We start from the raw sequence: 12,379 nt of genomic DNA on the forward strand, positions 1-12,379 counted from the left end.
CGAGCGAATCGGGTGGCGGCGAGAGGGAGCCGAAGGCCGGCAGGGACCGCACCGGGGCTCCCGGGACTCATCCACCCTGCGTCCCGAGAAGTCCCGCTCCTTCCTCCTCCGTTATGGACAAGAACTTATTTGCTTTGCTCCAGCAACTAAATAGCAAACACCTGGTGTGACCCCAAGTTAATGAGGCCCGTGATAGAGATCCGTATCGTCATCGATCGTCACAGTACATGCAGGCACATACGTGAGACCATGCCAACAATTTTGCGGGTAAGTGAAGGCTTCACATGGGATTCCTCCAGCTGCTAGAAAACCCTGCTTGATTGATAGAGAAATAAGCCTATAATTCGCATTTTACAATGACAAGCAAGATAAAAGTAAGACTCTTATTTAAAATGAATCAAGCTGGACTAATCCAAGCAGGAAGTGGCAGCGGAAAGAAGGAAACCAGAGACTGATGTAAGGCCCCGACTGAGCCGGGCCAGCCGTGCCCATCACCGCCCCGGCCACCTGCTGCGGCTGGCACCCCTGCCCGCCAGGAGCGGCGGCTCGAGAAGCTGCTCACCACGCTGCCCGCGCTGGTGTGTGGGGTGTTTACTTTTACACGGTGGCTGCCTTCTGTGACTGCTTTTAAAAATAGGCGAATATTCTAAAAGCAGAATGATGAATCACAGGATCGGGCCAAAAGCAGAGAAGGAGAGTGAGTCAGGCCTGGAGGACCACGGCCGGGCCACGGTCGGCCGGAGCGCTGCAAGCCGTTGTGTGGGGGACGCTGGGTCGGCCCGAGAGCAGGGAGGTCCGCTCTGGCCTCCCAGAAGCACAGATCAGCTGCTGTGTGGGCGACACCCCACACCCCACACACTTGCCCCTTTTTTTAAAAAGAAGAGCAGCTACCAGATGGGTTTATAATGTGACAAAATCAGATGCGAGTACATTTTATTAAAAGTCTTTTATTTTCCAAAGGCACCAGCAGACGCTCTGTGCTAAACTGGCGAGTCCCTTTGTCCTATTTTTAACATGTTAAGGGAATAACTCATTGGCTTCCTTTCCAAAGTGGCGCCGTGGGCTTGATGGGCTCTGCAAAAAACAGAGCCCAAGAAAATGTTTAAAGGATGAAACGTAAAGGCAAGAATTAAAGAGGAGTTTTCCCCACGCAGAGGTTCGCTGTCCGCACCACAGGCACACTTTGGCCCAGTCCGCGGAGCTCGAGTTGGCGCTCCGACCGCCCGCACCGTGACGTCCTCCCGGCGTTTCTCCACAGACCAAAGGTGGGGCGGCCCCAGGCCTGTCCTCCAGGTGGCTCACCGCCCAGTGGGCGTTGGACCCACGCCCCTGGGAGGCACCGGGTGGCCGTCCGGACCACTCCTCAGGGTGCAGAGGACACGGGGGGGCCTGGGAGACCGAGGGACGTCTCAGCCAGGGTCTCCTCACCGTGCCCCTGCCCTCCTCCCCTCTGGCCCCCGACTCCCCGCGCCCCGCACGTTTGGGGGTCTCCAGCCGGCAGCAGTTTCCCCAGAATTGGGGATCAGGACGTCCAGTGGGACCGACTCAGAAACTGCTGCTGTGTGTCGTCAGTATCTCTTCATGACAGAGAGGACACTTTTTCTTTCTGTCCTCACCCGAGGACAGTGTTTTCATTGCTATTCTTTTGTAGAGAGGAAGGGAGAGAGGGTCTCGAGGGAAGGGAAGGGACGGAGAAAGAGAGGGAGAGGAACCTCGATGTGAGAGAGAAACATGGCCGGTTGCCTGTCGTGTGGGCCGTGACCAGGGACTCACCCCGCGGCCCAGGCCTGCGCCCTGACCAGGGATTGAACCGGCGAACTTTCGCTTTGTGGGATGATGTCCAACCCACTGACCCCCATGGCCAAGGTGACTTTAACACCAAAATCAGAAGACAAATGTAATCTTAGACCAGAAGAGTGTCCGTTACATTGGATACATTTGGCTTTATAAATAGAACGACCCTAAGAAGCCCTCACCGCCGCGTCCTTATTCCTTTCGCTCCGCAGCAGAGGGGAAAACTTCCCAAAGCCCGGTGTGAGCCAGCGTCTGCCAGCCACTGCTCCCCTCCCGTGGGGTCCCCGTCCCAGACGCGGGTGGGGGGCTACGCAGAAAACTGAGTCCACACACAGGGGACTCCTCGAGCTCCTTCCCCTGCCCAGCCAGGGACCCGAAGGCCACCTGTTCAGACTCCCTGCCATCTGTCTGCGTGTCCGGCAGTCGGAGTCGGCCTCGTGGTCACGCGCCTGCACGGGCACACACAGCCCCTGGCCAGGCGGCCCACGCGGGAGACAGGCTGTGCCCAGAGCGTCTGCAGAACCGCCACCGTCCCTGAGCAGGGGCCCCACCGGGCCACACGGCCCCTCCAGAAGCCACAAGCCGGTTTTTTCTGTGGTCTGAGCCCTGGGTGCCCGGGTCCCACAGCCCACCCTCCAGGGCAGGCAGGCTCGGGCTGCAGCCGTAGTGCCCAGGGCCATGCAAAAGCTGTCCCTGAACTGTCCCTTTCCACTGAGGACCATTCCAGTGGGGCCGGAGAGCATTCCAGGGGACAGGCCTGCACTGGAAGCTTGGGGAGTGGGGACAACGGCACAACCTCTCAGAGACTCAGTTTTGTCTTCTGCGAGATGGGCCTGACATTCGCTGTCTCAGAAGGTGCGTGTCAGTGAGGAACACATCTGTCAGTCATTTCTCCGAAAGCCTAAAGCTTTAGAGAGGCATCTGGGAAGCAGGCAGTAGTAATAATAAATGTTTAATACAGTCGCCCTTGGTTTCCATTCCTTCACCATAAATCAGACCGAAAGGGTGCTGGGGAGGCAAAGCATTTGTCTGTGTGAATGTGTGTCTATATTTGTGTGGTGAGCGTGTGTACAGTGTGTAAGCATGTGTGTGGCTGTGTTTGTGTACGAGTGTGTATGTGTGTGTGGGTGTGCGAGTGCGTGCGCGCGGGCACGGTGATGGAGCCGCCGGCACCACTGCTCCGCGCCAGCCCCCAAGCATGGCTCCTGGGGCCGTCCCGGGAGGCCGCCCTGGCGCAGCCTCCAGCTCGGGGCCCTTTTCATCTCAACGTCCACATCAAAACCGCTCCCGTCCACTTTCCTAGCCAAGCAAACTCTCTCTGGGAAACACTGCCCCCAAATGAACTTACGCACGAAGGGGCCTGGAGCACTTGCATTGGAAATCTAAATCCAGAGTAATGTTTTATTTCTAGAAATACCAGAAGTGATGTAAGGCTGCCAATCCATGTTAACAATTTGTGAAAGAACTCTAAGAAAACGTCTGGACACCTGGCTTCTCCTTAGAGCATCGTTTTGAATCATCAGAAGCTTTTTCCCTCTCGGTTTCCTGCTTACCAGGCATTAGAGGTGTGACCCTTTAACCACACTAGACTTTCTCGGCCATAAAATTAAAAGTATAGATGCGGGTACAAATGTGGACACAGGTAGAGATTTGGTGAGACACCGGGCAGGTAGCCAACTCCTCATGATCAATGTTAATCACCGCGTCACCCAGACCCGAACCGCCAGGCCAGCGAGATCGCCCGTCCCACAGGCCAAATGGTGCTTCTCCGCACAGGGCAGGGTTTGTGTTTCTCAGAAGAACTCATCTAGTCACTACTCTTGTAGCTCTCGTTTTGTGAGTCTTAACCAGTTTTTCCTCCTGTAAGGGTATTTTTACTTACTTAGTTTACAACACTCACCCGGACAGTTCTCCTTCAGAAAGAGCCCTGTGGAAGCCTATTTACCACCAGACAAAACTGGTCCCTACTTTTTCTCTTCCTGCCCCACACAGACGTGCCGGTGCTCACTGTCCCTGTCGCTCCCATGGCCAGCAGGAAACTCAGCTCCTGGGTTGTCCCCGTATCCCCTTCACCCGGGGGCCCTGACTCCAAGTGGGGAACAGAGGGCCTGGCTTCAGACCCGGTCTGGGCACTGTTCACGATCGGCCACGAGGGGCACCGCTGAGCCTCCCTCGCCGGAGGTCCACGGACAAAGGGGCGTGGTCAGCACTTCCCTCTGAGTTGCTGCCAGGACTGAGTTGATAAAATGATATGATTCAAAGCACCTAAGCCTCAGTAAGCACCTGCTTCCTCGCTGGCCTTTTGCAAGGCCTTAAGCAATAGAGTCCAACCGATAACTCCGGTTGTGTTTCGTAGAATCAGCATCTGAAAAGCAAGGTGGTTGCACTTGCTGAGTTCCTGATGTCACAGCATTTGGTAGCTGAGCTCACGCACTGGCGCCTGACTCTGCTCTGTAAAGGGTCAGGGGTTTTCTCAGACGATGGCTGCTGTGAGCTGAGTGGCTTCAGACACAGGGTCAGAGTGGGGACAGGGCCCAAACCCACTCCCGCAGGCCTGGTGCCCCAGAGGCCACCCCACAAGCTGACTGACAAGTCCAGTGGGGACTCGATCCCTTGACTCCCTACTGATTCCCCTGTGAATGTGCAAATTCACAAAAGTGGGAGGGAGGTAAAACCTACACCTCCCTAGTCGTTTGTTGCATGGTGAGAATGAGGTGTCCCAGGGTCCCAGATGAAGAAGCCCTGGATCCTGGGGCCCAGGGGAGGAGACGGAAATAAAGCCAAAATGTTCCAAAGGCAGGAAAAGGTGAAGGCAGGGGTCAATGGCAAGAGCCACGGCACCTGCTTCCCAGTCTCGCCAAGAGCCCGTTTGTCACGTGACACAGAAGGCCATGCACACAAACCCAGCTGAATCAGACTCAGGGGCAGTTCTCTCCGCTGCAACACACAGCTGCCACGGCCACGCACAGCTACCCTGTGTGTGAGGAGAAAATAGTATTTCTGAAAACAGACACCAACCAAATGGGTCTTGGGTTTTTTTAAGCTGAATGTCTTGTGATTAATTTATGCCTAGCTATGAAAAATCCTGACAGCTTGCAAGATTTTTTTTAAAGCAAAATGTTGAAAGCCACCAGCTCGGGCTCATATTAGTATCCTTGACCTTTTCTGGATAAAAACCGAAAACTTTAAAAAAAAGAACCCCAACGCAAAGGTGTAAGTTACACGCAAGTATGCCAGGTTTTAGTGGAGATGAAGAAAACTCAAGCAATAAACACGGAATCCTCGGGGCAGCGCAGCCTCAGCCCCTCTGGGTGGAGAAGGAGCCCAGGATGCGGGTTCCCATGCGTCTTCTGCACATTTTCTGTTGGGAAAACTAACCCATGAAAGTCCCAGCTTAGAAAGGTAACTCTTTAGAATACCCAGCACGGACGTCATACCACCGGTTTATTACGGACACGCAAAGCAGCCACAGGCTCCTTAATGAAGGTTTCTGATGTTGGGCTAGAAGTAGTGACTTATTACAAAGGACTTTTTCTGTCCCCTAACAACTTCCTTCTTTCCTTATTTCAGACCCTGGAGGAGATCATGGTCTGTCTGGAGCCTCAGGGCTCATTCTGGTCTCGGGACTAGTGACCGACTCCCCATCTCCGAGGGACGGTCTGAGACTGGGGCCTCCTCGTCCCAGGCTGCACCGCGCTGTCCCTGCGCCGTCACAGAAAGCCTGTCCCAGGTCTTCTCTCCGTGTTCCAGAACACTCCACCAACCTGCATCACACGGCTCCCTTGGCTCCCTTGCTCGAGAGCCGTCACACTGACTGCTTTAATCGGGTCCCAGCTCCGCTGCAGAGCATCTGAGACCGGCTGGGTAACGCCAGTGCACTGCCGTCTGGGCCGGCGGGGGCCCTGTGCGGGGCCGGCAGCTGCCTCTCAGTCCAGGCCTCCGCTCCGGTTGAGGAGGCGAGCGAACGAGGGGACTGTATCGTGCTCTTCCTGACTCAGGTTGTGCCCGTGCTTTGTGTTTGGAGGGCGGGGTGCCCAGCAAGGGCGCGGTCCCTGCACTGCCTTCCAACTCCCTTCCCATCCTCAGGCCCGGGCCGACTACCGTGTCCCCAAGAAGCCGTGGCGTCTGCTGCGCATGTCACACCCCTTCCCCCGAATTCTCTACCTTACGAAACCACAGCAGGAACCCACCGCACCCTCTTTTGCGCACCTCACCCACCTCCGGCAGGAGGAGTCTGGGGGCACAGGGGCTGAGTCAAGTTCAGAGCGCGGAGGGTAAGAGGAGAAGCAGGGACACCCCCAGGCCAGGCACGGCTGCGTGACCAGTCCCTAACTCTCGCTGGTCACTGCACTGCCGAGTCTGTCTCGCCCTCGAGCAGAAGTGTGAGGTGCGGAGGACACAGGAGCCCCCTGACGCTCAGTCTCTGTCGAGGGCTGTCTCTGACTCCTGGGTGACCCTGCGAATGACCTTCCACATCTTGTGGGAAACTGCAGTTCAGCCGAGTTGGCAACTTACGCAAGGTCGTGCAAACAGTGATGGAAATAGGAGTAGCGCCCACGCCTTGCTGGCGCTAAAGGTCTTGTCGACCTCCGTCCCAGATCACCTCCGAGAAGTTCGCGGAAACGGACCGTCCGCGCGGACACGCCTGGGGGACCCCGAGACGTGAACGACTCGGCACCCGCAGGCAAAAAGGAGCCCCTTTCTCACGGACTCCACTCACTGCTCAACAACAAATGCCACGGGGCAAAGCCACTCCCCAGACGACCGCTTCAGTGGTCCCGTTTCCTGTAGACGTCCGGGCCGTTTTCCCGGAGCGCGTGGCCTGCACCTGCAGGACGCGCCAGGTGCTCCTGATCTGAGCCTCAGCCTCTGCGAGGCGGGAACGTGGACACCCACTTACGAGAACCCCTGACGCCAAAGACAAGCGCAGCTGACGCCAGTCGTCATTTCCCTGTGGTGATGGGGGGGTCGCCTGCTGGGAGGGTGCCCTTCACTCCTGTCCTCGAAGGGGACACACTGGGGACACATGCTCGGGCAGGAGTGGGCAGGTGGGGCGAGAGCCGCTGTGGAAAGGCCAGGTGGGGACGAGGCAGGTGTCCCTGGCTGCAGAACCCGCCACAATCACTGTCACCGCCACGATCACTGACACAGCACAGCCTGGTCCTGTCAGGCTTCCCTGGGCGCAGGCCTCGCGTGGCTGTGTGGGGGCAGGAACCTGAACCCGTCCCTTTCCCTTCAGGGCTGTGAAGCAACGCCTGCGCGTGGGTGTGGCAGGAGGAAGGATGGATGACAGACGACAGACAGGTATAGATGACCGACGGGGTCAGATCAGCCCTCAAAAGCCCCGAGATGTCAGCGGCAGTGGGCAGTGCAGTTTGAGCACCTGCTGAGGCACATTCACAGATGACCTCTGGTGAGGGAAGAGGGCCGAGGTTCCCTGTGTGGCCGCCCGCACCCCGGGGCCCCTGTCACAGGGCTGCGACTCCGAGAGCCTGCGAGGGGCCTGCCATCACAAGTGGCCTCCCGTCCCTGGGCACCAGCCCGCAGGGCAGCTGGGCTGCAGGAGCCGCTGCCGCCCCGGGTGTGCAGCCTGCTCTCCCCACAGTTTCCTCCTGACGCTCTAACCGAGGCCTGCTTCGCCACCATGAGACCCGGGTGCAGCCCACGGGCTTCAGAACAAAAGCTGAAATGGGCAAAAATGACCAACGAAGGGGGTGGGGGAGCAGCGGCGGAGGCGCATCTGGAAGCCCCAGGCAGCACCACCGAATGAATCCCTGCAGGCCCCCACACGCGCCCCCCTCCCCGCCCTGCAGAAGGTACCTGGGGCGCCGTCGAGGCTGAAGGCAATGCGCACTGGCCGGTCCGCAGGCACCCTGGCGGCTCTGATCATGTGGGCGCCGGGGCGGCGGCCGTCCCCCGGGTCTTCCAGCTGCGGGGACAAGAGGCAGCGTCACTACCCACCCCTCCCGCCCCCCTAGGACCTGGAACCAGGCCACCGGCTCCCCGCTCACCGCCTGCTTAAGATCCCCACTGACAAGACCGTCGCTTTGGGACCATACACCTGGAGTGGCAGGTACAGGGGTTTTTCGGTCCCTCCCACTGGCCCGTCAGACCCTGGCCCTTCAGGGTCTAGTTTCCGACTGGGGCCGCCTGTCCCGCTCATGCGGCCGGGTGAGCTCGGAAGCCCGAACTGGACGTGAGTTACGGATCTGGGGTGGTTAACGCCGAGGAGCGTGGGGCCGTCTGAAGGACACCAAAGACTCCTTCGAGGATCCCAGTCACAGCACGAATGTGCGCTTACCTATCCCGTTAACTTCCTGTAAACCCGCCAACGCCTCTGAGGCTGCAGGTCTTGAGAACGGGTGATATGAGTCCAAGCGGAAGACAAAGCTCGAAAACATGCTGTCCACACTCAACCTCGTCTATTAAATTACCGTTTAATTAATGAACGCAGGTAGAATGAATGAGAGCATATCCTATGGATAACATGGGTTGGTGGGCCAAAACACAAATATTTCTTTGTTATAATAAGATAATTTAGCCCAAATCATTTAAACCAAGATATATGATAATTTTTGTTCCCTAGGAAAAGATATTGTTATAAATATATCCTTGTTATTTAAATACATCTATTTAAATTCTCTATTTTTAGCCATGTTTCCCTAAACCCGCTACTTTCATTCTCATGTAGACAGTAAACCAAAAGCTCTCAATGATATTTTAAGGAAAACATCTCTAAAAATGGCAAAATACAACTCGTCTGTTTTGCCATCTTTAGTGAGTCCCTGGGAACGGCCTCAGCGAGATGTTTTCTCACAAGAAGGTCCCTGAATCTTTCCCATAACTTCTCTCCATCTAAAAATAGTGTGCAGAACACTGGGTTTTGTTTGTACAGTTATTTATAGCAGCGAGGCGAACGCATGTATGTGCACATGTGTGTTCAGGCGGAGTGCGTATGGACTCATCTCCTGCGGTGGAAAGTAATCGGGCTCACGTACAACACTCATTTCAGCTGTGGGGGGACGGCAGCCACTCAGCACCCAGTGAGGACGCTGGTCGGCCCGCCGGCTCCCCACTGTGGCCGGCCGCCGCCCCGCTGCACCCTGAGGCGCGTCCTTCTGAGTGAGGAGAGGGTGGGAACACGGAGCATCCAACTTAAGAGAAGGGTTCCCATGAACTGCTGTTCCTCAACCCAGGACCCGCTCCTCTCGGCCCCCACGAGCATTTCAGTGCAGCCCCATCTGCTTAGAACCACCTGTCCCCAGGGAATAGAAAAAGCTGTCTCAAATTTAGCAAAAGAAACAGTAAAAATCCCTTAACACTGTCGCAAAAAGAAAAAGCCTTATGGTCACACACGGTGCCATCAGCAAACCGAGTACCAACTGTCTGAGGGCACAGAGCTGGGCTCCAGCTTGGTGGAGGCTCTTGGCTCCCCGGCCACGGGAAACGGGACGCAGAAGGGACCACCTGCCTCCGGGACTCTGGGGGGTCTCCGAACACAGCAACGGGAGTGGCAGAAACGCTCCCCTGTGCACTGCGGCATCTGTGTGCCTGGAAAGGGTGGCAGGGGCCGGGGCGGGCGGGTCTGGAGTCCCCCCGGCGCCGACTGCAGAGCCCGACAGCACCGAGCCCCCCCACCCTCCCCGGGCTGCGGCCGAGCCGTGGTTAAGCGCCTGCAGCCCGTGCGGCTAGGCGGGCGCACACCTGTTCCTTACCTCACTCGGTGGAGTGTGCGCCCGAGTGTGATCGGGGCCAGCACGGCCTTGGCTGGTCGTCCTCACTGCGAGGCAGAGGCTCAGTCGGAGACGGCTGCACCTGCCGCGTGGCGGCCACTGACTCTCTGAGGGGCAGTGACAGCTGTCGGGCCGGCTCCACTACCTGCTGTCCCCAGACCCGCGTCCCACGGGCCTCCTGTTCCACTTCCCACTGCCACCCTCTCCTGTCCTCGCCTCTGCAACAGCCGGGATGTGGTCATGCTTCTAGAAAAAGCAGGAGCGAGAGAAGCCCTCCTCCTGTCAGAGGCATTGATGAACAGCGAGCCGTGGGGAGTCCAAACACTCTAATTCATCAGTCCTGGCAAACCGAAAATACGAGCAGGCTTGCTTCACACGGCAGGAATGTCTTCGGCCTGACCTGACCAGTGTCTGGCTATTCCAGCGAACTGGCAAACACAGCTGACCCCAGTCAGCAGAAATGCCACTCGATCGGCTCTGGGACACCCGGCCAGCTCAACGGGCCACAAGCCGGTGCACCGATGACAACAGCGACAATCCCCAGGAAGAATGCAAGGTTGGAGGTTAAGCGTTGGTGACTGGCTCCCATTTAGAGGTGCCACCAACTGCAGAATGCACCCATGGTGCATGGGCAGGGGGTGTCAGCACTTTAACAGCCACGAACCTGAACATCCACAGTACTTTAGCCCGGCTGGACGGGGACAGTGAGGTTGCACAAGGAAAGATAAAAATGCAGGGAGGCATTGCAAAGGCAAGCCGCAGGCTGGGGAGGACCCTTTGGGGAGGTGCCTCCGGTGGGAGCCGGGCTTCCAGACCACAGAGCCCTGAAACCCCACCCCGGGAGCGCATCCGCCCCAACTGTTAAATGGGCAAAAGATCTAACAGGTGCCCCATCGTCAGGTGCAGAGATGGCAAACACCACGTGTTCTTAGGTGACTGCAAATTAAAACAGGGAGACGCCACTGCCCAGCCCTGGGAGGACACGGGGCGGCCAGAGACTCTGAAGACAGTCTGGCAGCCCCTCACTCGACCGGCAGTCAGGGGCGCGCACCGAGGGGGGTGGGCGCCCGTGTCCACACACACACCTGCACGTGGAAGCCCAGGGCCTCTCCGTCCATAGTCGCCGACATTTGGAGGGGGCTGAGCCGTCCTTCAGAAGGTGATGGAAACACAGCCCGTGGTCCATCCAGACGGGCAGCGCTGTTGGGCGATGAGAAGAGCGCCCCAGCCACAGACAGACACGGAGGAAGCGGCGGTGTGTGGTGCTCAGTGAAGGAAGCCAACGCCAGAGGCCGTGCAATTCCACCCGCAGAACATTCTGGAATAGGCAAAGCCCGGAGATGGTGCAAAGACCCCCGGTCGCCAGGAGTCCAGCGGGAGGGGGAGGGCAGGGCAGTGACACTGCTCATCGGTCAAACCCAGAGGACGTACGCCACCAAGGGTGAGCCCCATGCGAACTGCGACGCTTAGTTAGTGGTGATGTGTCCCCATCAGCTCAACTGTAACAAATGCCCAGTGTTCATGACAGGAGACATTTGGGGGAGGGAGTATATGGAAACTCCATGCTTTACTCATTTCGTTAACCAGTAACCCTAAAACCACCCAAACAAATGTCAAACAAATAAGTAAAAGAACTTAGCAGGCCCTGGCTGGTGCAGCTCAGTGCACTGAGAACTGGCCTGCGAACCAAAGGGTCGCCGGTTCGATTCCCAGTCAGGGCACATGCCTGGGTGGGTTGTGGGCTGAGTCCCCAGTGGGGGGAGCAGGAGAGGCCACCACACATTGATGTTTCCCTCTCTCCATCCCTACCCCTCTGTTAATAAATTTTTTTAATCTTAGGAAAAAAAAGAACTTAGCAGATTTCCTAGAGCCAGACTGAAAAGCTAATTTATGATATGCAGTCAGCGCGTAGATTCAGAAGATTAGATCACTCGCCGACGGACCTCTTCGCCTTGTGACAGAAAACCTTTCCGGGAATTATTACTGTGGGATTTTATTTTATAGTTCACAATATCCCCTTACGTATGCAAAAGAGTCTCACCTGCTGTCTCGACTGCAGTTTCCGAGTGACCTGGCAGGGAGCCCGGGCCCCCACCACCTGTCCCCCCCACCGCACAGACGAGAGGCTGGGATGCAGGCGACCACAGGACAGGCTGGAGCCGCCCTGGCCACGCCGGGCGGCCACTGGGGGAAAGAGCTCACTCGTTTCTTTCCCAAACAGCAGGCCTGGCTCTCAGCTCTCGGCTCAGAGCAGAGCCAGGACAACTCTCTCGGTAGTCTGGCCTCCAGGGTCGTCTGACCCCGGCCATCTTTACGACAGACCCCGCCAGGCAACCAGCACAGGCGTCCTGGGTGTGGGGACAGCTGCGTGCAGCCGAGTAGCCCTGGGTCCCAAGTCAGCCCCTGCGCCCGGCTTCAGAAAAGCTGGTGCTGACACCGACGTTGCCAATGGGATCAGTGGCTGGAAGCATCTGGAGTCCAGCGAAACGGACCCCTTGGAACAGGAAGACCTGGAAGGAGGCAGCACTTCCCTCCACCACCCAGGACCCCAAAGCCCTTGGGGACCCCTGAGGTGGGAAGGGGCCACCACACACGGAGCACAGAGGGGGCCATCACCTCGTGGGAGACCAAGGACAGCAGCTGACTGACTCAGCCTGGACCTCACCTGGGTCCCTGATGTCCCCTGGACAGCCTGGGGCACAGACTGCTGTGTCAGTGATGCCGTGTCCTCGTGACAGTGAAGGTGACATCACAGTGCTGCGGCGCAGGTCCCACTGGTGAAGGGCTACGGAGGAAAAGCTCTCATTGAAGGGTCATTTGGCAACGACCAGACAGAAAGAACGTGTCTGCAG

At 57.5% G+C, this 12,379-nt stretch overlaps 1 protein-coding gene across 1 annotated transcript in view; it reads right to left on the minus strand.

The window, feature by feature from the left end:
* Positions 1-9,805, minus strand: part of MAP3K7CL (MAP3K7 C-terminal like) — a 31,072-nt gene extending 21,267 nt beyond the window's left edge. Inside the window, exons 1-2 of the mRNA XM_037161431.2 lie at positions 9,510-9,805; positions 7,615-7,723 (exon numbers count right to left, since the gene is read on the minus strand). Coding sequence (XP_037017326.1) covers positions 7,615-7,684 — 70 coding nt within the window. The 5' untranslated portion in view covers positions 7,685-7,723; positions 9,510-9,805. The remainder of the gene's footprint in view (positions 1-7,614; positions 7,724-9,509) is intronic.
* Positions 9,806-12,379: the final 2,574 nt, after the last annotated feature.

Source organism: Artibeus jamaicensis, unplaced genomic scaffold (assembly GCF_021234435.1).
Source record: "Artibeus jamaicensis isolate MK-2021 breed Jamaican fruit bat unplaced genomic scaffold, CSHL_Jam_final scaffold_474, whole genome shotgun sequence".
NCBI classification, from domain to species: Eukaryota; Metazoa; Chordata; class Mammalia; order Chiroptera; family Phyllostomidae; genus Artibeus; species Artibeus jamaicensis.